Raw genomic sequence first — 27668 nt, 5'->3', positions numbered from 1 at the left:
TCGTTAAGAAGTTAATTTTGATCAATCTATTGTGAATTTATTCTTAATGCGACAACGCACTCGCGTACCCTCTGGCATTTAGTGTCCATGTGCGGCATTATCACTTAACATCAAGTGAGCCTACTGTCCGTTTGCCGCTTGTTATTAAAAAAAAATATACTATACGCGTTTTCGTATGTTATAAAATTAAACTAAATAAGTATATTAAATTCGTGTTCCTTGTTTTTGAATTGTTCAAAAAACGTCTTTACCAGAATACTACAACGCGATTTGATATAACGCGGTCCAGCTCTACCGCGTTGTACATAACCGAGGACCGTTTCAGTATATAATCCATTATGGTTTTATGTAAATTCACTGAAATATAACGCAAAAAATCATGCCAAAATACACAAAATCCACATTAAGCGAGCATTACTAATTAACCGTTAATGCACAACTCTGAGTGCTTTATATCATCTCGGTAATTTGAAAATTGATTGAACTTATAGAAATAATAGGTTTTTGCGCATTCAATTCTGAGATATAATTAATTAGGTACTTGCGTGGGTAGAGCAAAAAAAGATTTTTTATCGTAATGCGCGTGTTGTTGTGGTATGTTATATGGGATTCGCTGAGACTAATAACCTTCTGATAAATATATTGTGGAGGAAAAATGGTGTACTGTTCCTCCAGCCTAAAGGTAGGATCCTCGACTAGTCTCACACCACTGACCCGAAGAACCTATTGGCAGTATTTTCTTTTAGTAGTGTCTTTTATTAACATAACCTTTACACATTTAAAGAAAAAACCAGCGCGAAAATAGAGGACACCGTGAGCCATTTTTGCCAAAACCCTCCATCTTTTAGTCGATACCAACTCCGGGGAAATAAATACAGATAATGCAACTTTCTCTAGAGCTGTGATACTTTTTGACATCCAACACGTTTTGTCTTCAGTCACCGTGACCACGCACGCTGTAAAGCACGCGAAATGTCGGATAGATTTAAAATTATGTTAAATAATTGTAAATTTATGTATTATTAAACATAACTTTAATCCGGTTAAAAAGTTTTTTCTTTAAGTATTTTCTTTTTTAATTGAATACCTTTACAGCTTTCCCTTTATAGCTCAGGTCGGGCTGTTTTTGTAAGCGTAGTTCAGCCGGAATGGGCTTTTTCCGCTAGCCTAAGTCCCCTGCGAGACTCGGACCTCGGCATGAGCCGGCAGCAATGAAGCTCGTTAGAGTGAGCGAAGTAGGTGTAAAGAATCCCGCCTTCCGCAAAAGCTTAACCGCGATGGCGGCTTTTAATTTGTCGTCTCTGCATCTTCTACCGTATTTCACCAAGGAGTTGTTCGGATTAATACCTACAGCGTAGTTTCACCATTAGACGTCGAGGCATACGAAATTTCACCCGTATCACCTCGCAGTCCGTCGTTTCACAACTGAGCGTTTATAGGCAGTTTTTGTCGCGCACCACCACTTTGTGGAACCAGCTGCCCACTGATATCGAACCAATTCAAATTAGACGTTAAGAACCGTACCAATTCTAAAAAGGCCGGAAACGCACTCGCGAGCTTCTGACATTTAGTGTCCATAGGCGGCAGTATCACTTGACATCAGGGGAGCCTACTCCTAATAAATAAAACTTCGTTGTGTGTGTATGTACATATCCATATTCAATGAAACCAAAATTATATTCCTTTTTTTGTTAAAATCAAAAACCGAAGGGTATTTATATTATGTATAATTTTTCCTCTTCACATAGATCGAGTCGGTTGTTATTATCCAGCTGTCTAGTTATTATAAACACTAGTTACATAATGTACACGTGTATGCTTGACCTAGCAGCTGTCTAGACGCTGACAGGAAAAAATATTGTTGAACTTGCTGTAAGGTCGTATTAGACTAATATATCATTCCCTACTTTGTACACCTGTACGTCAGTAAAATATTAATACATTAAGGGTCTGTTTCACAATGTACGGATAAGTTCCAAATTAGCTATTTATTACTTACTAGCTGATCCGGCAAACGCCGTTTTGCCATGTCATTATATCATTTATGGTTATTGTGCCTAACTCGACATAGATAGGTATAGTGTGTCGCGGACTTTTTTGTAGATATTTACAAGATCTATAATTACTTAGAACATTTTATGGTTCTATCTTTAATAGTTTAGGCAGGGTACGCAAAATAAGAAACTTTTTTGTTGATTTTTTACACCTTGTGTCCGAAAAACCCTAATATCTTACGGAACCCTATTTTTGTTCAAAATTAAATATAGCCTATATTACTCGTAGATAATGTAGCTTTCGAATGGTGAAAGAATTTTTAAAATCGGTCCAGTAGTTTATGAGCCTATTCATTACAATCAAACAAACAAACAAATAAACAAACAAAGTTTTCCTCTTTATAATATTAGTGTAGATTTGTAGGATAAACACTATTTTTGCGTTTCACGACTTAACTATCAGATAGCGCTATTCGTCACATAAAGTCCATCATAAGGTATGAGTCCGATGAAGTGTCAAATAGCACAATTTATCTTCCAAATAATTTATGTGTTGCATAGTTATTCGGTACTTTATCCATACATTGTGAAACGGAACCTAAATACATTTGCTGCTCTCAAATCAAGGATAGAACTGAAAAGATTTCAAAACACCAACACCCTGCAGTAAGCATAGTCAATATTTTGAATAAAAAAAATCCATTTCTTAAATTATGTAGAAATATTATTTTTGTGATATTTAAATAAACTTTATTTTACTAGATAATACGTTATAGTAAAACGTTCAATGTATTAAATACCTTTCTGAGGCTTAAGATAATAAAATTAAAAAGATTTTTATCTTGTTACGCCAAAGAAGTATAACTTCTAACGCTGTGTACATAAGTGGACACACATGTTTTTTTGTAATTTGTTTATTTTTCTATTTTAATTATTATTACTTTGTACGTTAAGAAAACTAGTTTATAATATACTTTTTTTTAGCTCATAAACTTACCTATAAATTATCTTCTTAAAGGCGTTAAACCAAGTGTTGGTCTTGCTATTAAAATCCGTCCTACTCCAACAAATTTAAGCGATTCCAAGGTTATATATTTAGAAAAACTTGCTGTCACGGTCACGCGGCGATCGAAATTGTCTAACGCTTAGTGGAAATATTTTACACATTATTTTATCAGTGTTAATCTCAGCCTGGAGGTCGTGCGTTTGAACCCTGGTTGTGCACCTGCACTAGTTCGGAAAACAGATTTTTATATTATCACTAGCTTAACCGGCAAAGGTCGTTTTGCCTAGGAACCATTTTTTTAGTTCAATAAAAATAACTATCTACTATAATAAAAATATGTTCATCGTAGAGTGGTGACGATTAAGGGTTATATGTATTTTTGTATTTTGTATCATAAAAAAAATTAAAACACAAAGTTATGTCTAAAAAATAAAAATTTAAGGGATGTTGTTCGATTCTCAGACTTACTGAACACGCATAAAAAAAATCATAAGAATCGATCGAGCCGTTTTGGAGGAGTATGGAAACGAACATTGTGACACGATAATTTTATATATTATTAGATCATATATATTACTGGAACTATAGCTTATCGCATCTAATAGAGTTAAAATATAATAATGAAAGGAGACAAAAGCTTTTTATAGATATTTTTCAAAGATAGATAGATATTTTAGAAAATAAATCAGTGGCGCTTTTTAGGTCTGGGCCTCAGATTTCTGTATCTGTTCCGTGATCATTTCTTATAGGCAAATACTGACAACCCGACGTTTCTTAACGACGTTTGCCTTCGAAAGCAACAAGCAATTGCACAGCCGGGAATCGAATCTACGGCCCCAGATATGAGAGACATTCTGAAGCCTCTAGATCAGTGTTTTCACAGGTGGCCAATTGGATTGTTAAAGGGGCAATTTGAAAATGGAACGTTTTTCATTATGTTTTGAGAATGCAATTTCCTAGCAATTTCCTCCTATCACTTAAGTTTCTAAAGTGAACAATTAAAATTTTTATATTAAAAACTAGCTGACCCCCGGCAAACGTCGGTTTGCCATATATTTTATTTCTAGAAAACATTTATTTAGTTCAAATAAAATAACTATCTACTATAATAAAAATAGGAGTTGATCGTAGAGGGGTGAAAATTAAGGGTTGTATATATTTTTGTATGCTGTATCATAAAAAAATAACAACAAAAATATTTGTATCATCCCCTATACCCTTATCACTTAGGGGTTTGTAAAATAGATAGTAGCCGATTCTCAGACTTACTGAATATGCATTAAAAAATTCATAAGAATCGGTCCTGCCGTTTCGGAGGAGTATGGGAACGAACATTGTGACACGAGAATTTTATATATTAAATTATGTATACTTGAAGGCATAGAGAGAGAGTTTTAGAGAGACTTAGGTTGCGAAACACTGCCTATATCAATACATTATTTTATGGAATCTAAACCTAAGCTTATAATAATAATTCCTATTTATTAAACCTAATGTAGGGTGACTTAGGTAAGAAATTCTTATTCCCTATTGAAACGAATTCTACGAAGGACCAAAGGAATGTTTTCGATTTCAAGGTCCTCAGAGTTTGTTGATAAACAATCCAATGTTTCTTTCTAAACTTAATTGTCGTTCATCACAAACATTTAAATATTCTGCACTTTATTTTCAAACGTTAACAGTAGCTAAAAAGACCGGCAACGCACTTGCGATACCTCTGAAACCGTGAGTCTAACAGGTGAGCCTCCTGCCACTTAAAATGTCATTTAATTAAGTCAATTATATTAATATTTCATTTAGTATTAATACCTGCAGCTGAGTTTCATCATCGGACGTCGAGGCAGAATACGAAATTCCACACATATCACCTCGACGTCCGCCGTTCCACAACTGAGCGTTTTTCAAGGCAGTTTCTGCCGCGCACCACCACTATGTAGAAGCTGCCCACTGAAGTATTTCCGAACCAATTCGACTTAGGGTCCTTCAAGAAAAGAGCGTACCAATTTTTAAAAGGCCGGCTACGCGCGAGCCCTCTTGCATTGAGATTTTCCATGGGCGGTGGTATCACTTAACATCAGGTGTGCCTCCTGCCCGTTTGCCCCCTGTTCTGTATGCAACGAAGTGTTAATAAATAAATTCTCCTATCAAACCCTTGCCTTTTCACAGCTGAAAATTTTTGAAGATATTTTAGGAATTTGTTTTTCCCAATAAAACGAAAACAAAGCGTTAAATTTTTCCTTTGAATTATGAGAGGCATCCGGTTGAGTCAACGTTTGATGATAATTGGACAGTGACCAAGCCATCAATAAACTAACCGGAAGGGTTTTGACTGTAGCAAATATTTTCGTTGCGTTCAAACGTGAAAAATTCTTAGGCTTTTCCTTATAGAACAGGGGAACAGCATAAAGTACCTGCTTCTTGCCTTCATGTTTAACCTTAATTCCAATACAAAAATATAGTGTTTACAATATTCTTCACCTGCATAGTAAGATTACCAGTGATCCAAGAGCTGGTGCTTTCCTCGCCCCACGAATAAGTATTGCAATACAGCGATATGCCAGCATTAAAGATACACTGCATATGTTTTAAATTTGTTTAAGTTATCTATTTATCAATTTTTAATTATTATTATTAGACTATTCAGATACCTTTACACTTAAGGGAGCGTTCAAGTCAATGAATTTTGGGGGGGGGGGGGTCATTTTGTAAAACTTTACGATGCGGGGCGGGGATTGAATTACACGTTATTGTTAATATTATTTTCGACTTACACCACATACTAGTAACTGAAGAGTCACTAGGTGGTCACGAAACGTTTTACTATACTTGGGTACAGTACTTACTGTACTTGGGTACTGAAAAACGTTACGGCGAGTTACATGGGGGAGGGGGGGTCAATTATCTCCAAAAATTGCGTTACGTAATACTTGAACGCTCCCTAAACACATTTATATTTATCATCTCATACTTTTTAGGTATCTGTGTAGCCATTTTTGGCTAAGGTCTCCTCCAAATCACTCCGTTCCTGTCTATGCCACTCTGTGCCTTGTACCACCCGCTGTTTCTTATATTGGTCCACCTTCTAAAAGTTGTCTTCCTCTTTTTCGTTTATTGTACCTTGGGCACCAGTTTAGTACTCTTTTGTTCCACTTTTCTCTTCCTCTAGCCATGTGCCAAGCCCATTTCCACTTATGTTCTTATTATTACTAAATCTTAATCTTAATGTTATTTAGTCTATTAAGATGTAATTAGTAGTAGTAACCCATTTCTCCAATAACATAAATTCTAAATAGTAAAAGTTACGTTTAGATAATTTAGTTCCCCGAGAATAGAAGCACCATGTACAAGCTTTGGTATCTTATATTCCATAATAAACATATTATTTTATTTTACAAGTTCATGCAATTACTATTCAAATTGTTACCGTACGATCGTTATTTTTTACGACGTATGTCATTCCATGTTTAGAACATGGACCTTAAAAAATGGTCGTAAAATGTAAGTTTATATTCCAAAGTATTGGTTAAAAAATAAATACGTTAACACTCCTACGGAAAAGGAGAACATTAAGAAAACCGGAATGCTTCAGATCCAAACATCGGTCAGGTACAGAAGGCTGATGTACTTGCCTATAAAGGAAAATAATTATCACGAAATAGATATAATCTCAGGCCAAAACCACTTCGTCGGGTTGTCACTCTCCCTAAAATATGGAAAGGGGGCCGAACGCTGGCCATCCTGCTGATAGTAGACAAATCTTTGTTTCTAATTTATTTTATTACTATTAATTACTTAAGATGTCATGTGGAACATGGTGTAATGGTTGCAGCTCCTTACAAACATTGCGTAAAACAAAAGATTTGGTGATTAAAAAGAGTGGCGGAGAGTTTATAGCCAGTTCTTCTCTTCCTTTCTACGCCCTACGTTCTCAAAGAACTGGCAGTAAATGTAAAATTAGAATAATTTATCTATTTACATTTTGTTATCTATATGAATAATAGAATATTGAATTTTTGACTAAGTCTTTTATCCAGCTGCACGTTCTTCTGGGAATATTCACTGGCGTGGCAATGTTTTTCATCGGAATGTAAAAAGGAATCTGAAATCCGAGGCCACCAATCCAAATTTTTGTAGGGCCGATGGATTCTCCATCAACTAACTAATATTGCAAAGATTTGATACAACTCTAAAACCACCAGGTAAACATTACAGCGACTTAGGCTGTATTTCTTGTGTAGCTGAGTTCATCATAGCTTCTGCTTTGTCAGATCTATATATTCTTTTACTAACTGTATTAATTGTAGAATTATCTTGGGCAGTTCTATCGTATTAGTAATAATAATAAGTTGGATGTTTCTAAATACACAATTCTATGTATAATACTCGTACGAGTATTCAAATTATAAATGCGATGTATAAAAACCTGTGAAACGATCGTTATCGTCGATCAATTTAAGAAGTGACATTTCAAGTTATGGCGTGACATTTAAGGACATGTGTAGACGTTTATACTTTTCAGTGATTTAATGCAAATCTTAAGCACTTTAAATGAAGGGGCTTGAAGGATTCGGAAATCTACCGCCCACGGCCACACTCAATGTCAAAGGACTCCCGAGTCCGTTACTGGCCTTTTAAGAATTGGTACGCTCTTTTCTTGAAGGTCCCTTATATCGTATGGATTCGAAAATATCGGACGCACTCAATGCATAAGGGCTTGCTAGTAAACTTTTAAGAATTGATACGCTCATGAATCGGTTCTAACTACCCTACCCTACTCTAAACATATTATTCATCTACTACCCTAACTCGAATCGGTTCGGAAATACTTCAGTGACTAACCTAGAGGTCGTGCGTTTAAACCCCATGTGCATGTTTTATCTATCTATTTGAAGGAAATATAGAGAGGGAACGGCTAACTCAAATAAAAACGAGATCAGCCCTGCGATTCTGTAACTCAGCTTACTGCTTCACGACTGATTTGAGAGAGACCGCCGATGCGAAAACCGCTGTGTGAGTTCGTGAAGTGAGTTACAGAATCGCAGGGCTGGTCACATATTACTTACTTTTGTAGAGAACTTATCAAAGAAAAGGACAAAGAAAATTCGTTATATAATATATACGTTTCTGATGTTTTCTATGTAAATAAGATTTATATGTGCCATTGAATACATTGTTCGGTGATGTCATACATGATACAGCCTTTCGTGGAAAATTTGGTCATTCGTAAGGCTTCTAAGCGTGGGCGTTAAGAAAGTTATTTTCCTTTTAGGAAATGAGATTATATGTTTTAGTCAGCTTTGTATATATTTGACCCAGTTTTTAGTAAAATATCTTTTCCTCCTCCTGTCAATTTAACCAAATTCCTCCGGTAGGTCGAATTTAATGATTTTTTGCGTTTGATATGTCTGAGAGGAAACAGCAGGTTCGTGGCAGAGAGAAATGGCGCGATTTGGAGAAGTTTGCCAAAAAGTGCACACTAGGACACACTACACTACATATACCAAAACCTCAGAGTTCAGTCATAAGGTTTTAATTAACAAATAAAAAAAGAGGTTGATCGTAGAGGGTAAAAATTAAGGGTTGTATGTATTTTTCTATGCTGTATCATTAAAAAAATAGGGGTTTACCCCTTAACATTTAGGGGGTTGAAAGATAGAAAGTAGCCGATTCTCAGACTTACAGAATATGCATAAAAAAATTAATAAAAATCGGTTACAGCCGTTTCGGAGGAGTATGGGAACGCACATAGTGACACGAGAATTTTACACATTAGATGTATTCCATCTTTGCCTATGTTTTTAGTTATATATAATTTATGTTAGCAGTAACGACATAAATTAGTCGACAAAATCTTTGAATCAAAGTCCAGTCAACTAGAGTCTGGCTAATAAAGGTGATATTTGAATTATTTGAAAACTTTCGGATGGCAACACAGAATGTCATTGAATTTCTTAGGTTAGTATGATTATTGTCTTGATACTTCATGCAATTAGTAATTTTTATTTCTATTATAATTTTTTTTCCGAATAGTTAACAGGTATAATAACCTAAACTTTGTTTTATTGATTTTTGGATTATGATTTTTATTATTCCGAATAAAGCTGTATTTTATAATAAATATAGTTTTAGTTTTCCATGCAATGCTAGTCATTTTAAGTATCAATAGTAAAAGACTAAATACGTATAGTATTTAATTTCATAGAAATACAGTTACTATCAATGTCAAAAATATAAAAATAAATTCAAGTATCAAGTAAGTTTAATCCACAAAATATACCTAACTTTAAGGGATACCCTACTAATCTTTTTTTGAATTTGCCGCGCTTTTTCGTTATCTTCTTTCATTAGCCAATCTCTAGTCACAATTCTTACATATTTTGTCAACACGAAACATATCGATCGTCATAATATTCGCATCTTGCGTCAGGCTTGTCTGGGGGTTGTCTGCGGCCTGGCCGCGACCTATATCCAACCACCCCTTGCCCGGGGGGTTGGGGGGGAATGACGTCGACGGGTTACGCAACGCTTACAAAGTGTAGTCGAGAGTGATTTTCACTAAGTATTCTAATGTAACATTATAAAATTCTGAATTAACATATTTAATTTCCAACTCAAATGTTGTTAGTTATAATAATAAACATTTATTCATCCACTTCTTATTGTCATTTAACAAACATATAAATATAAAATTTACTACTCTTTGTTTTTATTTTTAATTAACTATTAAATACTTAAGATGTCATGTGGAACATGGTGTAATAGTTGCAGCTCCTTACAAATCCGTTCTACGCCCTTGATTTGAGAACTGGCAGTAAATGTAAAATTAGAAGCATTTAATACTTTTTTGACGTTTATAAGTGTACATTGTGTTATCTATATGAATAAATAAAATTGATTTGATGCTGTATCCGGGAGAAGGATCCAACTTTTTCCATCCATTATTATATTTTATGCCATCGTCATCCATTTTTTTCCAGCTACCCTCGATCTCGTCAGCCCATCGCTCTAGTCTGCCCTTGTTCCTTTTGGACCAGACCATTCGGTTACTCTATAGAGCATCTGTCATGTATAACGGGCTACCTTCTCTGCCCATCTCCATTTAAGTTGTAGGGCATTTTGAAGTATTTACTTTTAGCTAAATGTTAGTAGTAATGTTAGTCGCCTGTGAATATAGACCCCTCTGGGGTATAGTCAACGAATATAATCGCGAACTGATAACATTATTTATAATTCGATAGAAATTGGTAATAAAGATTTAGCGTTGTACTAACGTAAACCAAATACAATTTATTTTACTATATTCAGATAACCGAACATTGAATAGTATATATTGTGTATAAATAACAAATAGTTGTTATAAACTTATAGAATTATCAATGAGCCAAAGCGTACATTCATATCTCGTAGCGCCATCTATTATGTGGCTTTGGAAAGTAAAGAAAACTGCTGAATATGCATTCATGGTTTAAGTGCGGAGAAAACTGGCACAGATAAGATAAAGCCATAGACAACGTTATAAAGCCATAGACAACGTTAACATGTTTTTTACACTTTTTTGTTGAATTGTCAATTTGTTGGAAAAATATTCAATTATAATTCTATTCTAATGAAATTTTAATTATTAACATCATATATAAAAATAATATCACATATTCATAAGAGTTAATAGATTATTATAGGTGACAAAATCAAATGTCACTACCATCTGTCATGTCATCAGAATTGACAGGTTGAAGGTGTAGTTCGCGCCTAAAATTGTCTCCGTTGTCTGTAGTTGTTAAATGACGTGATAATCATTGGAATTTATCGACATAATTGAAAATATAAGAGCAATATTGGCTTAAGCGTGGCTCTCTGAATAACACAACGCGTTTGGACCCCGGCTGTGAATTTAACACTCGCTCGTACGGTGAAGGAAAACACCGTGAGGAAACCAGCTCTACACTCAAAAGTCCACGTATCAGCTGATCTCCTCCTGAAAAGAAAAATTATCCCGGCATATATATAGAAATCTGTGGCTGAAGATTAGTTTTTTATTTACTTATTTATTACATTCTAGGAGTATGTAATTAGATTTTTATATATAACAAAAAAACAAAAACACTATAAACCAACCACTATATAGCCAACGATGGGATACATAATGTATACAAATAGGTTTATTTACAAAAGGAAAAAATAAAAAATACATTTAAATAAGTAATACCTAATTCGGGTGTGTTGTGTGATGGTGTGAAAGTGAGGGTGTATGTATGTTCATGATGCAGATATTAGCGCTATGGATCTGATTCGTACTTCTACTGAATATATTTGTTTTTTGTCACGTTTCTGTAAACATATATTGACTCATGTTATCATTATCAGAAAAGCGGTCAGACTTATAGACATGTCATTGATAAAATCATATCGTGTCTGCTTATTAGCTTCCGTAGGTACATGGTTTTGCTTCTACACGTTATAATATAAAATGGGGACTAAGTCCAAATTTTATTTTCTTAATACTATAGTAATTTATTACCAACATACATATATTTTCAATATTCTTCACCTACATAGTAATAATAGTAATTAAAAAAGAATAAATAGAATATTAAAACAAATTTAACTTTATTTCCTGTAACAATGTACCTTTAATGCTGGCATTTCCTCGCTGTATTGCGATACTTATTCGTGGAGCGAGGAAGGTACTACCAGGCGCCAATTTACATCTTTAATTAGCGCCTGTGCACTTGAACCACACGGCCCAAGAGTCTCTTCTCCAAAGGCAGTTGAGAATAGTAGGAGGGTATTTCCTAAATACCTAAATTTGTTAATGTTGTTTTGGCCTCAGATGTCTATAATTGTTTTCTTGACTATTCTTTATAGAGCATGGAAGTCTTCGGTGCCTGACACACGGCGCAAATTCGTAGGTCTTAAGGTGATATTCATTGTAGTCGCACAGTATGTACCACCATACAATATTTTCTTTATTATTGCTATATATTTCCATAAACACTTGTATTATTTATTTATTATTTAATCATTGATTATTGCGGAATTATCCTAATCCGCGTTGTTAAGCAAAAAATCTATATATATAAAAGACAGTCGTGTTTGTTACAACACTTATAACTCGAGAACGGCTGGACCGATGGCCATGGTTTTTGATTTGTTGGATTTGTTTCCGTCCCGAATAGCAGAATAAGCAATAAAATATCGGATAAGTTGTCGAATAACAATAAATAAATTAATTAATTTTACGAATGCAAAAACCATATGGTGCCATCTGTTGACAAAACTATGCATCATTTTACGTCGAATTTGTGTCAGTTCAAGAAATTCCGATCTTGAGGTGAATGAGGAGATGCATAACCATGCTTTGATCCTGATCAAAAGATGTTGGATATCAGAAAGTGCTTAACATGCAGTATCGCCATATTGACGCTAGAGAGAAGATGCCTAATGTGTAAAACTGCCATTCTTCTTTCGCAATGGCAAGCAATAAAACATTTCTGTATTTGCAAAAGAGTTGTATTAATGTAATACTTAACATTAATGAAATCCTAAAATAAGTTAAATTAAAGTAACAACGATATTATAAGGTTGCAGGGCGGAACGAAGTTAGCCAGGTCAGCTAGTTACTAATAAAAAGCAAAATTGGAAGTGTAATATTTTTATTATTTTTTGTAAAATTTATTTTCACCATAATTGTCACGTATGTTAGAATAGATTGTAACATATACTGTTGAATATGATGTGGTGTACTTTAATATATTAATAGCTGTATTAATCTATTCGAAATTATATCATAAAAATTAACCTTATAAAATACCAAAAACAAAAGTATTATTATTTCCGTAAAATGAAACACAAAGTATGTACTTTCATCTCGTGTCAGATAAGAGTGACCTCTATGTTATATCTCATGCGTCACAATGATACTCCAATGGATTTGATAATATTTACAATGTTTTGATATACAAGATTTCGCCATATAATCTAAATAATATTTACTTGTAGACATTACAACACTAATAAACATATATACTATAACTAGCTGATTCGGCAAACTTTGTTCCTTCTTTGAGGCATGAAGTGTTGAAGTAATGATTGTTATGGCCAGGTATTTTGATGGCTGATAAATTTTCGTTTTTCTTTTTGTTTTGTTGTACCACGTTTTATGTCACGTCCCACGGAAACGGGCTAAAAAGTATGATCCATGGCCGTCTCCTAGTTCTAAGCTACCTCCCCACCAATTTTCAGCCAAATCGATTCAGCCGTTCTTGAGGAATGAAAGGTATCCTATGTGCGTCTCCTGGTTCTATGCTACCTCCCCATAAATTTTCAGCCAAATTGGTTCGGCTGTTCTTGAGTTACAAATAATGTAACTAACACGACTTTGTTTTATATATATTATGTATACAGATATTTCGTATCTAATTAGTCATCTTTTAATTTCAGGTGTTGGAGACGATTGTCTGCAAACCCGAGCCTCCAGAATCACCACCGAAGAAAGTCAGGAGCGAAGACTTCGGCTGCGCACTCTATTTAGACCCATACGCCCATCTACGGTACAGAACCGCCCAGACCTTCCGACCCTGGGGCAAAAGGGAGCCAGAACTCCTCCACCCAGAAAGGGTGGTCCGAGTAGCAGATTGCAGGAGGTTCGAACACGACTTCCAGCCAAACGTTGCCCTCAAACCACTAACTCCGCCTATAGACGACGTGACTTCATCCACGTCACCACCCCCATCAGACCCAGAGCTCACTGCCCGGTTGTTAGACGCAGAGGCGCGTTTAAACGAACGCGAGCGAACCCTGGAAGAGAGGGAGGTAGAGCTCGCCAGGCGCGAGGCAAGGCTCGAGGAAAGGGAAAGAGAGATAGAGAGGAGAGAACGACTCCTCGAAGAGAAACCAGAGCCGAATTCCTCTCCGCCAAGGGATAGTGATCCGCCTTGTTGACCGACGCGGGTAATCACCCGGCTTGTGATTTGATGAACGCTTAGCGAAGTCTAGAGTACAAAATGTTGAGGTGCTTAACGGTATCGCGTCTGGATGGTTAGTGCTGATCGTGGAGCCATTCAAAGCACTTGGATTACTTGTACCTGTATCTGCCAATAGCTAACTTTAATATTGAGCCGCGTTCGAGAGAACTTTTCATATAAAAATTTGGAGCTATTGGTTGGTACAGTGCTGGCGCAGTTTATGAACGTTACATTGAGGTAATCAATAGTTTTCTAAGTATGGCCGGACTGTTTGACACCGATCGGTAAATGCATAGTGAACTAGCCCCAAAACTGTTGTCTATGTGCCATTTTCCGGTATTATATACCTTCCCATATGCTTCAATACTCACATAATAAATAAAGCATAATTTATATACAACTTTAAACCACATAAGTTTGTACATACTGCCAATTGTTTTCTCTAAATAGGGGTTCAAGTATTACGTAAGCAGATTTAACTGCAATTTATCCCTTCCCCCCCCCCCAGCAGCCACAATCCAGCAGTAGGAATCCTCGAAAATGCATTTTGTTATCAAGCATAGACAATGTGTAAAAAAGTTAATAATTACTGGTGACGTATTCACCAAATAAGAAAATCAAATCCACAAATATAGTACTTACGTAATATTTGAACGGCCCCTATCTGTGTATAGACCTCTGTAATACCAAATAATTTATAATCCATTCAGTTTAACGAATTAATATAAAATTCTTTTATAAGGCAACACACCAACTAAAATGGGTGCCCATGGGCTGCGTGAGCGTCCCGTAGGCTCGTTTGCAATCCAATAAAAACCATGGCGTAGATGATAATATATTTAAAATGGCCGATACAATTTGGGTTTCATTTGCATTATTCTTGTTTCTCAATTCTTATTGTTAAAAGAAAACTAAACTTGGTATACATCAAGTATTTGGTATGACAAAATCATTATGTCTCTTTTAATCGCTGCATAAACACAATTTGACAGAAGGAGACCGATGAGTCCATACTGATTTTTTGTAAAAATTCCATTTTAAACGGCGGTGGTGTAAAATGGAACTTAATTCTTCAAATCATTTGATATATTTTGCAATAGTTTTCGTATGAGGGGCCTATCTAATATCATGGAGCCTTTTCTACATTTATGGTATAAAATGGCAAGTCGTTGACCTATCCTGAACTTGGTGTGTGGTCTCTCGGTTTGATAAAACCGCCATAGTCGTAGAATAGTGACGGATCTGACAAATAGTAAACTTTACAGGGCAGCCATTTCAAAATAATATAATCATGTTAGTTTTTGTCATAACTATTTTAATACATATTCTGTTATTATGAAAATTGACATACAAGCAAACAAAGGGTTTGTTTTGAAACAAAATAAAAATAATAACATTAAATTACACAGTTTTCTAGAAAAATCACGTTTCTATCAAATCTGTCACTTTACCGACTGCTTTATTTGAAATTTAAAACACGTGGAATTTTTTTTTATGTAGCCTTAATATTTAGTCAATGTAGTATCCAAATAAAAAGTGGATTTTGGATTTTTTTCAAATCCGACATTGTTCTACGGTCTTGACGAAACATTTGTTTTAATATTAGAGATCAATAGAGCATATAAAATCCCATGATTTTTCTTAAGTACATCTATGGCTTTGGATCTGTGGCAGGGCATGTGCTGACAAAATTTACATAAGGATAAACCCGCATACTACCTCATTGTATATAAATGCTAAATTAAGAAATTAAAATAAGCAACAAAATTACGGGTATAACGACGAATTATAGTGAAATTGTTTCGCCATTGGCGAACCTGGAGCACCAGTTCATTTTACTAGATTTGTTTACACGTTGACAGCCGTAAGTAACGAGGCGTAGAAAATACAACTCGTTTGGATATAGAAACCGGAATAAAAACATTTTTGTTTGATGTCGTTATATTCGTTTTTTTAAATTTTATCGTAGTTCGGAGCAATAATTTGAAAAACACTGCCTTAATGTAGGCTTATTTTATACTTTTTTATTTGTTTGCCAGTCTTGGTATCCCTTATCATCACAATGTGTGCATTTTACCTATTAATCACGTAGCCAGTAACTATGCATTTGTAAATAATGTTTCAAAACATCAAACATTACCTTTGTGGGTATCCCAAATTTTTACCGCGGTCATAAACGCCCCATTTAAAACCGATAAGTATTGGAGGCGAATCGCGGATTTTGTTGTAAATCCAATTCTATATATTATATTCCTCTATGCCAAATGTACCTAAAATTTTATTTTTTTACACATTTTCCTCTTTTGTTTTTCAAACGTCCAAATTCTAAATTGCGGGCTTAGAATGTAAAACGAACATGTATGTGGTCCATTCACAGACAAGCGTAACGATCTGTCATTCCATTTGACAAATCGGCAAAAGCGCGCCATGTCTTTATAGCAACTTAGCGCTATTATCACTATATTAAGCGGCTTGAATTATATTGAATCCGTCAGCGCTCGTTCTATACGGAGAAGCGCGGTCAAATCTAGCGCTTATTGCTGTCTAGAATTGGCAACACTTTTCGTTTTACATTCCCCTATATTTTAAATGTTACTGAATGATAATTTGGACATAAACATCACATTTACATTCATGTTAGTGAAACTATGCCGAGCATAGTGAAATATAATTTCACAAATTTTGGCAAAGCTCAAATTGTTCATATTTGTGTTGTAATTCCTTAAAATTATAATGTGCTATGTTAAATTAGTTATAAATTCGGTTTTAGATTAAGAGGTATCTCTAGTCAGAGACTTTTCGAGAAAATTACCATTTACTTTTTTTAGTAAATTTACATACCACAGACGAGTGTAATAACTTATTTTAATTAGATTTAACGTGAAAACTGGATATAAAGACTGCAATGTCAATTTGACAGTTGAATTTAGACCCTTGTGTCATTATATCCGGTTTTGATATGTATTAATATTGTATAGAAACTTTTCTGTCAGTACCGATTGTTGGATATATTTTTGGTGCTACGATGTTTTGGCTTGGCTAATCTAGTATCTAATTATTGTAAATATAATATAATTTTAGTATTTATTGGCAACTACTGAATTTTATTTTTGTTTTATGGCTTAGCCATTTGGGAGTCATTGTTAAATTTGCTACTTAACAGTAGAAAAAAACTTCATTGTTACGCTGCGTTATAAAAATCCATTTAAACAAATGTTTGAGCAACATTATAAATGAAGAATAATGAATTGTATGATTTTGTCAGCCGTATAAAATGCGTTTTAATATTTTAAAGATTTTACTAAATTAGTTTGTCGCCGCTAGATGGCGCTGTAATAACTTTCTTGTACAGGTTTAAAATGTTTAGGTTTTTCATAGGCTGTTATGAATATGTTATTGCTTTAAATCGTTATTGTATCGATGGAAAAGTTTCGACCCTCTCACTGTCAATGAAAATGGTGCTAGACTGCATTTCTTTTATATAGGGTTTACTGATACTCAATACATCATTACAACTTATATTTATTTATTAAAATAAATCACTTACGCAAATGTTATTAAATTAAAAATAAGTTATGTATGTTTCAATTTATAACAATATAAATCTATTTCTTTACACAGAATAAAAATAAAATCATTTTAACACGATGTTTTATGTCCAAGGAGTTTCCATTATTATTTGGATAGGTGGCGTGTTATTTCTATTGTCTATACTCTGTCATATTTCAGATTTGGCGCCATTCATACTGACCATTGACAACTATATCCAATAAGTACAATTGAGCATCAGTTTATCAAAACATTGCATATTTTTTACGAAATGGGCCTACATCATTGTAATAAACTCCACGGGTTGTATTCACATAAAATAAAGACAGTGAGAGAGTTATGTAAATATTTTTTTTGTAAGTACAGTAAAGGGAAGATTTGTCAGACTGTTGGACACTTAAATACTAGTTACGGCGCTGCTTATTTATATTTAAGAATTCAATTAATTCTTTGTTAACTATTCAGGAGGTAAAAATAAGCAACGCAGTATCTTGCCAGGGTGTTATGTACTCTGTGATCTCAATGTATGTTTGTTAAATACATGTACTCTTCAAAATGCTACCACTACAGTCGCAAAATAAAGTATTTAAAGTTATTTAATGTTTCATTCCAAACATCCTGCAAAATTGAACGGAGCCGAAATAGATGGCGCCTGTTGTCATCTTAAGTTTAATATAAAAATAAATTGTAATTGCATAGCATTAGCGTGTGGTAATTTGTTTTTCAATACAGAATATTAATTTCTGATAGCTAGTTTGATTTTCGATACATTTCATAAAAACTTGTGAGCATATTTTACTTATCATTTAAATACTAATATGGAATACGTGTAAATTTTATAATACAAATTAAATAAAACAGTGGCGCTACAACTTTTTTAGGTCTGGGCCTCAGATTTCTGTATCTGTTTCATGATCATTTGTCAATCTAATAGGAAAGTAGGTGATCACCTACCTAACACACGCCTTCGACTTTTTGAGTCTAAGGCAATTCGGTTTCCTCTCGATGTTTTCCTTCACCGTTTGACCGAATGTTAAATGCGCATAGAAAGAAAGTCCGTTGGAGCACAGCTCGCAGCCGCACCTACGACCTCAGGGATGAGAGTCGCATGCTGAAGCCAACATCGCTCTTTAATTTTATAATAAGTGTAAAGTCAATACGTTTACAAGCTTTCAAGAGTGAAATGATCGAATTGGCGTATCGAATCGATCGAATAATAGCCAAGAATATTATGTATTGTTTATGGCATGTAGTTCAAATGTCTATGATGGTCAAACACTTGCTTGTTATAACTGTCAAATTCTTAATGTTTTAACATTAATTTAGTTATTTATAACACCAATTTTATTCTTGGTCAGTCTTTATTATATCATTCGCCAGCGCCATCTATTTAATACTTTTCAAATGAGAGGAAATTTGTCACACTACATAGAATATGGTATTATTAACATCATTCACAGAGGGCGCTCTATCAAAAAAGTTAGCAATCATTTATGTTTGGTTTATTTTTCAATAAACTCTGGTAGGTAATAAAAACCAAAATATGGATTACAATATTATATACTTTTGTTCCAAAATTACGAATTTATTATGACATAAATCTAGTCCAAGATATTAACTAGTTTATGATATCGTCTTGTTAAATCAAATTAAACGAAGTCGTCAGTCGTCACTCGAGTCACTAGACGCTTAAAAACGGGTAAGGCAAGGTCAGCGAATATGCCTACTGCAGACGGATTTAATATTTAAATTCACTTTACACATTCAAAACGTTTTTAACAAGAACACAATACAAAGTTCATTTACGAATATTTAAGATTTCTGCATCAGTTTTTGTTTTCGAACTAACGACCTCAGGGTCGCGTCTCAAGTCTATAATTATGTAAAATTATTTTCAAATCATATTCCTCATATCTATTTCGGTGCTTATAAGTTATAACATATCTATGCAAAACTTTGCAGTTAAAAAATTTCATAAACTGTCTATGGCTAGAACATTAAATTAACTTTCGAATGCTTTGTGTTGCTATAGAGATACTTAGGTATGTTGTAAAGATGCATAAGTTTACATACTTTTACTATCTATACTTTATCAAACTGATTATTTTATTATTGAAAGGAAAATTGATAAAAATGAGATTATTGTAATCACTTACGTAAATTAAATAAGTACTTATAATAATATTTGTTCAGAGTTATAAGATGGATTTAGTTTTAGTTACGACAAACGGACTCGATGATAGTTGGTTGCGGTACAAAGGTCGTATAACTTTCCGTGACGTCATATCACATAGCTTTGAGTTACATAAAGGCACATAGTGCCGAAGTGCATATGTGCGTAAATTAAAGACATAATTATCTCTTTTCCTTCCTGAATCACAAGGATTAATTTCCCGTATTCATAAAACTAAATCAGTTATTGCATCATTATAAAACATGTCATCTCTCCCTTCATCATAGTTTGAACAGAATTATATAGAAAGAGACAAAATTTCGTCTTTATGAATAAGGGGATCAGTTGAAGTAATATTTCTTACTTAAGTATTTAATTGCTTGAAATTGTATTACTTATTGAGAACTTCCACTTAAGATTTTTCCGAATTTCAAGTCTCAAAATGTAAATCACAAATGTCAAAACAATCTATTACCCATCATTGTCTAGTATTATTACAAAGTCTCTGGGTCCTTCAGCTAGGAAATCCTAACTCATACCTACAATTCAGTGTCTTCAATTTATACATTCTATAGGTATTATACCTAAATTTGCTTTTAAAGTTATGTAACAGGTCGAAAAAGAGATAGAATATTCAGGGTTATCATTAAGATTACTGCTATCTCCCGCGAAGATAACTTTTATTATCATTTATAACCTTTTTACAATGTTTTCCTTTTATAATCTTTGTAGTTTATACTAAGGTACGATGGTCAATAATAGTTTGCTGTGATGTATGCCTTAGGTATTTACCAATACGTTCCTTCCCTATTTTTTTCCTCGTTTGCGGTATTATTTTGAATTTACAGACCCGTTGTAACTCGGCTTCCCCATAAAAACCCTTTAGTTTATACTGAACATTTTAAAACTGGTATAATCGGTCGACTTGGTACATGTAATAGACAAGAAGTCATATGATGCAACCACAGAATATGTCTGCACTTCACTGCAACTAATTATTTATTAAAACTACCGTTCCGTGTTTATCTCTAAAATTTTACAATAATAAATTGTTGATAGATAATTCCTATCCAAACAAATAGTTTGCTTACTTAGCGATATTTCTAGTGGTGTTTACTACCAACCTTTATTGTAACTGACTTCACTTGAAAATTTGAAATGCTGTTTTAATTTAATAAGATATTAAGTAAAATAAAGATTAAAGAGTAAATATTTTCACGAAATCATTGGCAGCCAATTATCACCGTGGATGAATGATTTGTATTCATATATGTATACTAGCTGACCCGGCAAACATTTTGCCATGTATATTATTTCTAGAAAACATCTACTATATTCAAAAATAGGGGTATATCGTAGCGGGGTGAAAATTGAGGGTTGAATGTATTTATTCATGTTGTATCATAAAAAAATAAAAACAAAAAAAGATTGTCTAATAATTAAAACATTTTTTTTTGGATGGTCACCCCTTATCACTCAAGGGTTTGAAACATTGATAGAAGTCGATTCCCAGACTTACTGAATATGCATAAAAAATTTCATAAGAATCGGTCGAGCCGTTTCGGAGTATGGGAACGAACATTGTGACACGAGAATTTTATATATTATATAGAGATATACTATCTATTAGTATCTTTTATCTAGCGTCCTCAATATACGCTTGACCTCTTGGCTCTTGAATAGATAAAGACAAGAAACATGTTTTAAACAGCTAGGTACTACGCTAATCGTTGTTCATAGCTATTTATCTAATGTAATTATTGAGGTTTTGGGTTCCAATTCTAATAAGTTCAGTTGTAAGTGTAAAAAACTTTGTACATATATCTTATTGTGTCTATCAGATTCGACTATGGTTTATTTATATTGTAATTTATTTAACATTACATTATTCAAAGTCTAAACTTTGCCCTCAAAAGTTGCATCATCATCGCGAACTTCAGTAAAACAATGTCGAAATTAAACAAAGATTCAATATATAAAATTTTAATCGATAAAAACATCTCAACAATACTATCATAGACCCATTTTATACAAAAAATGGAATGATTATTTCAATACATTCGATTATTTAACTATTGCACTACTGTAATGAAAATTATTTACATTAAATGCCCTGTGCCCGCACCGTAACCCAGATTTTTGTTATTACCGGTAGAAACCGGTTTAAGATAATTTACAGTTTCGAGCGAATTGCGTCGATTCTTCCCGCGGCAGTGCGTTGCAAATCAGTCAATTTCATCGCAAGGCCCATGTTGCCTTGGATCTTGATTTTGCCCTGGAAAAATGCCTTCTGCGGATTCAGTTTTCCAGAGATAAGGTCGACGACGTCGTTGTCGTTGATCGTGAATGTGACGTCACATTTGTCCTTGCCATTGTATGACACTTTGCCCTTGCCCTCCTTCGCGTTGATCACCCAGTACCCCTCTGCTCCCCCTGGACCCTTAACTTTGAATCCATAGATGCCTCTGACTTTTTCGATCAGTTTGTCTTCGTCGTTCGCCATTGCATCTTCGAGAATCTTCATGTATTTGAATACTTTGAACTCCTCAGGGTTATCGGAGATTGCTGCAACCTGGTTGGTTGTGGCATTCTGGAATCCTTTGCGATACATCGTGAGAACAACTGCTCCGCCAATACCTAAATTGTGTTGTAGTGCGATTCGCGCGCGTGGCACCTGTAAGAAAAACAATTTATAAATCTGGAATTAACGGCACATTTCTTAAACATTCTTGTTTATTTAACTTCCAATTACAGAATAAGTTCAATGAGGTAATGTCAAAAGAAACTTTACTTCGCCATCATCAAACTATAATTTAAGGCAAGTTACTTGATATCTGTGACATAAAGTAACTGGACAAAAAGTACATTTAAATATTAGTGCAGCAAAACAACGTTATCAATAATTTGTTATCAGTTGCAGGAGCAATGTCCGAATGCCCGATCTTGTAAAACAATACATAATATATTTTCATTAAGAGATTTTTAAACATTCAACTCCAGCAACATTTGTATATTTTCTGACGAATTCACCAACATCTATATATAATGAAAGTGTAGGTCAACATATACAACATAGTGCGACAAAGTAGACATTGTTACAAAGATTTCACATGATTCAGAGTTTTATTTGCGAATTTCACCATATCTATGTGAATAAAAACAAACATTCAATGTCATATTCAAGCCTTACAAACAAAGCGACAGCACAATTATGGGCCCCACCATAGGACTACACACGCTTTAACTGTGACCATGTAATGTAATATGTAGTGTTCTGTCAGCCATCAACTATTAAACTACGAACCTGTCTGTCACCAGCCTCTCCACGTAGTTGCCATACTAATTCTGAACATTGAGCAAGTCCCGTTGCACCCAAAGGATGCCCTTTGGCTATCAAACCTCCACTTGGATTCACAACTACACGTCCACCATAAGTATTATCTCCAGCATCAATAAACTTGCCTGCCTCACCTTCCCCACAGAGTTGGAGCCCTTCATATGTAATCAACTCATTAGTAGCAAAGCAATCATGTAATTCAACTACATCTACTTGCATTGGAGAAATTCCAGTTTTAGCATACAAACGCTTAGCGGCTAGTGCGGTCATATCAGCTCCTGCTACCTTCATTAGACTGTTTTCTTTAAAAACAGCCTCAGTATCAGTGGCCATTTCCATGCCAATGATTTCAACAGCTTTGTTTTGTAACCCATACCGGATCACTGCATCCTCTGACATAAGTACAGCAGCTCCAGCACCATCACTGGTTGGACAACAAGCTAGTTTTGTAAGTGGTCCATATATTTTTCTTGATTTTAACACCTCTTCAACAGTGTATACACGGTTTCCTTGAGCACGAGGATTTTTGGCACCATGGCGGTGATTTTTTGCAGCAATTTTTGCTACATGTACTTCTGTACTGCCATACTTCTTCATGTGTTCTAAACCAGCATTTCCAAAGTATTGTGCAGTGATTGGAGCTCCTGTTAAATCTGCGAGTTCTGCCATTTTAAGGGTGTGTCTATCGATTGGATTAGTTCTATCTGTGTATACACCTCCGCTTAGGGCTCCAGGTGTCATTTTTTCAAAACCTACAGCCAATACAATGTCAGAAATGCCGCCTTCGATTAGTTGCTTGGCTAGAAATAGTGCATTAGAACCAGTGGAGCAGTTATTATTCACATTGTAAATGGGTATACCAGTCATACCAATTTGATAGAGAACTCGTTGGCCACATGTAGAATCCCCGAAAACGTAACCGCAAACTGCTTGCTGCACATCCTCGTATTTAATACGAGCATCAGCCAAGGCGTCAATTACGGCCTCCTTTCCAAAATCTGGGTAATCCTTATCCGCACTAGGTTTTACAAATTTTGTCATTCCGACACCAACTACGAATACTTTTTTACCCATTTTGGTATTTTATAATTACCTCGATTACTCAACGATGAACTGCGAACACCGCCGCCTAATTACGAAGTTGCACACAATCAAGAAACACTGCTTTATAATTATTGTATCACAAGTCACTATTTTAGTATGTACTTAAATTTAATTATACTGATAAATCTGAGTAAAAAAATATATTTATTATCTACTTTACTGATAATAATATACTAAATGAGTATTTTAATATTCAATATCGCGTGAATGCGTTTGAACCAGGTCGGCAACAATCTCAAAATGAGCAAAATATTTCATGAAATTATTCGATAGACTTTGATAATTGCTTTGCATTAGCTGTTGTTGACAAGTCCAAATTTCATACATATTAACATTAAACGTCATAAGTCATTGCCATATTGTCAACCGTTAAGGTAGAATACTGACGTGCATCACAGTACTTGCAGTAGTAGACTATGTCTAATTTATTACTATTCAATTACTCGTATTATTTTAAATACGCATTTCACAATTAATCAATTAGCGGCTAGCACATAATAATAAATATACAGAACAGTATTTTTCTGAAAAAAATACTGGTTGAATAATTAAAAAAAACTAATTATATAAAAACGACAACATTTTTAAAACAAAAGATAAATTTGGCATATTATGTGATTTTCATTACACAGTAAATTTTAGTAGATTCAAAATTGTAGTAAGTAACAAAATTTAAAGTTTTCTTGATAAAATTGAAATGACTTTGAATAAACAAAGGATACTCAGCGAGTTGGGGAGCGTAGTAAATCAGTTGCAAAGTGCAGATTGGTATAAATATTGTATTATTTTTAATATAAAACTTACTTTTAAACATACGTTTAGAATTAAGTGATAACCGCTGCCCATACATATTTCACACATCGGTAGCCTTGCTTGCATTTATTTACTATCTATAAAACTGTTACAAAAGTTATTTCATGATTTCAGTGGTTGTATGGGAAAACTATTTGGGACAACGCCTCAAATGAACTACATGAATAATTCATACCCTCAACAGGGAGGTCATGGATATGGTTGCCATGCCGCACCTTGTCATGGGTGTCACCAACACAGCCCATGTTGTGGAGATTCTTATTCAATGAATTCTGCACCACAAAGTCCATATACGTGCATGGGTCAATGCAACGCCCCTAAGTTATATTCTGATACGTATAGCTATTTAAACAAAAATCTTATGCAACCAGTAGTTAAAGAAGTGTATAATGACCTTAGTTCACTTGGCCCTACAAACACTATTATGAACAATGAATTAGGTAGCAAAATGGGTATCATGCAACAAGGGCTTGTACATGGTCACGATCCAGCTCTGAATAAAACTAATGCTCATCACATGAATGCCTTTAATCCACACACATCGCAAATGCAACCGGTGGGTGCAAATACTCAAATGATGCAAAACGCTCCACCTTCCGGAATTGCGCCTAATCAACAGTATTTTGGAGGCATGGGACCTCAAATTGTAAATATGATTAATGGAGAATCAGTAAGTAAACCAGTGCAACCACAGCAAGGGCTGACGGGGCCAATGATAATTGACGCTCCACAGTCTCCTCACGGAATAGTTGGAGTAACTCCATTGACAGCACCTGCTAATAGTTATGCTCGACATAACGATAAGATGAGGAATAATTTAAATCCACAGCAGATGTATGCGGCGAATACTTCGAATTCGCTATCTAATACAATAAAACAAACACCTTTGGATCAACCGTCGTATGGGCAACATACACAAGGCATGACAAAATTTAATCAAATATTTCCAGGAGTAATGCAAGGTCTTGGTGGTGACCTAGGTTTTGATCCTATGGCTATTGCTATTCAAATGAATCCAGCAAACCAACAACAAGTAGCCATGAATACAATGCAGAAGATGATGAATAACAACCAAAATATCTCAAAGATTCTAGAGCCATCTGTTACATCGGAAGCTCACCCAAACACTATTCAGAATACAGGTCAGATACTACCCACACATCAAAACACCGTGATCCCGTCACCAAACACGAACCTTCAGACACAAATTTCAAACAACAATCAATCAAACGAATATCAGCAGCAAAGTAATACACCAGTACAAAATCAACATTATATATATAACACTCCACAGCAGGCACAAGAAATGGTTGATCTAAATACTGCTGGTCAAAATCTATCAACAATACCAGAAGATCCTTCTATAAGGACTAATATACTGCCACCACAGCGTCAAACACCGCAACAACAAAGCGTAGTACTACCTATTATTAAAGAACCAATATTCCCAGTAGACACAACAAAACAAAAGATATACCACAATTTAAATGTCAAGAAGAGCAGCGAACCTGCGTATTTCAATACACTAGGGCAGCCCGTCGAAAAGTTGCCTGCAAATATGTATCGTCCTGTAATGCCAAGTCTACCGCAAACCCTATCTCCTCAACCCATGAATGTTAATAGCAAGTACTCTAAAGTTAAGCCCACTGTGAGCAAAACAGCGCTTATGGGTGAAAAACCAACAGAAAAAACACCAAGCAGAAGTCAACTTCAGCAGATTTATAAACAATTTAAGGGCTCACAATCTTACACAAAACAGAATGTGTCGGAATCACCTGTTGATGCACCTACTCATTCTGAAAGGCATTTGAATATGAAGCAAGATACACGAATGCACAGTAATATTCCTGTAGAAAGAGTCGGCGGTGACTCCGCTATTAGTGGACAGTTAAATCGTATTGAGCCCGTGAGATACGATCACATCGGCGATGTTCCCGTACAAAATAAACCCAATCCAATAAAACCAGAAAAGGTTTGTTTTGTTTACTATTAATTGTTATATTTATGTACTATAGTAATATTTTTATAATATTAATATTCTATTTGAATTTTAGGACTATGCGGAAAAAAATCTTAAGGGCAGAAATGGCTTACAGGATATGGTTTATACTTCTTATCCAACATCCGCAGCTTGGACGTTTCATGGCGACGGCAAAACTGAAGCACATTATCCTAGCCATCGCGGTCGCTTCCATAGATATTAACTTGTGTTTGCATAATTTTTATAACAAGTGTTTGTGGTTTAATTTAAAGTTGTTTATGTAAGTTTGTTTAGTACTGTTGAAATATAGTTTGAAACGCCGTTATGAGTGAACTTATTATTTGTATAATGCCCAAAATAACATTGTCAATAATTGAGTCAACATAATATTGTGCTTGATTGAATTAAAAGCTAATAGTAATTTTAATATTAGTAATAACTAAATGTACTAACAATGTTGTTTGTTTTAGATTAAATAGAAATTTATACAATGTGGCATGAAATAATACTGTATTAGCATATATGGTAGTCACATGGCCCTGGGTCTGTTTCATTTTAAATAGTAATTAAATTAGCTTTGTTAAATTAATAAAGGACATTTAGGGTTTTTATATGAAATGCTGAAAAAGGATGGAGACAGAACTTGTGATAAAAAAAATCTTCCTTCAGTGTTGGATACACTGTTTGAATATCTAGCTACTATCACGAAAAAGGAATATGATATTTTCAAATATTTGTCATGTAACT

At 34.5% G+C, this 27668-nt stretch overlaps 3 protein-coding genes across 3 annotated transcripts in view; 2 read left to right on the top strand and 1 right to left on the bottom strand.

Annotated features, from left to right (window-relative positions):
• The window catches only part of LOC125060657 (ski oncogene), a 77052-nt gene extending 62215 nt beyond the window's left edge, over positions 1-14837 (top strand). The window contains exon 2 of the mRNA XM_047665646.1: positions 13441-14837. Coding sequence (XP_047521602.1) covers positions 13441-13941 — 501 coding nt within the window. The 3' untranslated portion in view covers positions 13942-14837. The remainder of the gene's footprint in view (positions 1-13440) is intronic.
• A 6816-nt stretch (positions 14838-21653) lies between these two features.
• On the bottom strand, positions 21654-24385 carry LOC125060656 (sterol carrier protein 2). Its single transcript, XM_047665645.1, has 2 exons — positions 22991-24385; positions 21654-22360 (listed from the first exon to the last, which is right to left on the bottom strand). The coding sequence occupies exons 1-2, from the start codon at positions 24095-24097 to the stop codon at positions 21860-21862; spliced, it is 1608 nt and encodes a 535-aa protein (XP_047521601.1). The 5' UTR covers positions 24098-24385; the 3' UTR covers positions 21654-21859.
• A 328-nt stretch (positions 24386-24713) lies between these two features.
• LOC125060655 (probable serine/threonine-protein kinase DDB_G0280133) lies at positions 24714-27244 on the top strand. Its single transcript, XM_047665644.1, has 3 exons — positions 24714-24895; positions 25055-26912; positions 26995-27244. The coding sequence occupies exons 1-3, from the start codon at positions 24825-24827 to the stop codon at positions 27142-27144; spliced, it is 2079 nt and encodes a 692-aa protein (XP_047521600.1). The 5' UTR covers positions 24714-24824; the 3' UTR covers positions 27145-27244.
• The last annotated feature ends 424 nt before the right edge of the window (positions 27245-27668 follow it).

This window comes from Pieris napi, chromosome 22 (assembly GCF_905475465.1).
Source record: "Pieris napi chromosome 22, ilPieNapi1.2, whole genome shotgun sequence".
Lineage (NCBI taxonomy): Eukaryota > Metazoa > Arthropoda > Insecta > Lepidoptera > Pieridae > Pieris > Pieris napi.
This window is presented reverse-complemented; position numbering and strand designations above follow the sequence as displayed.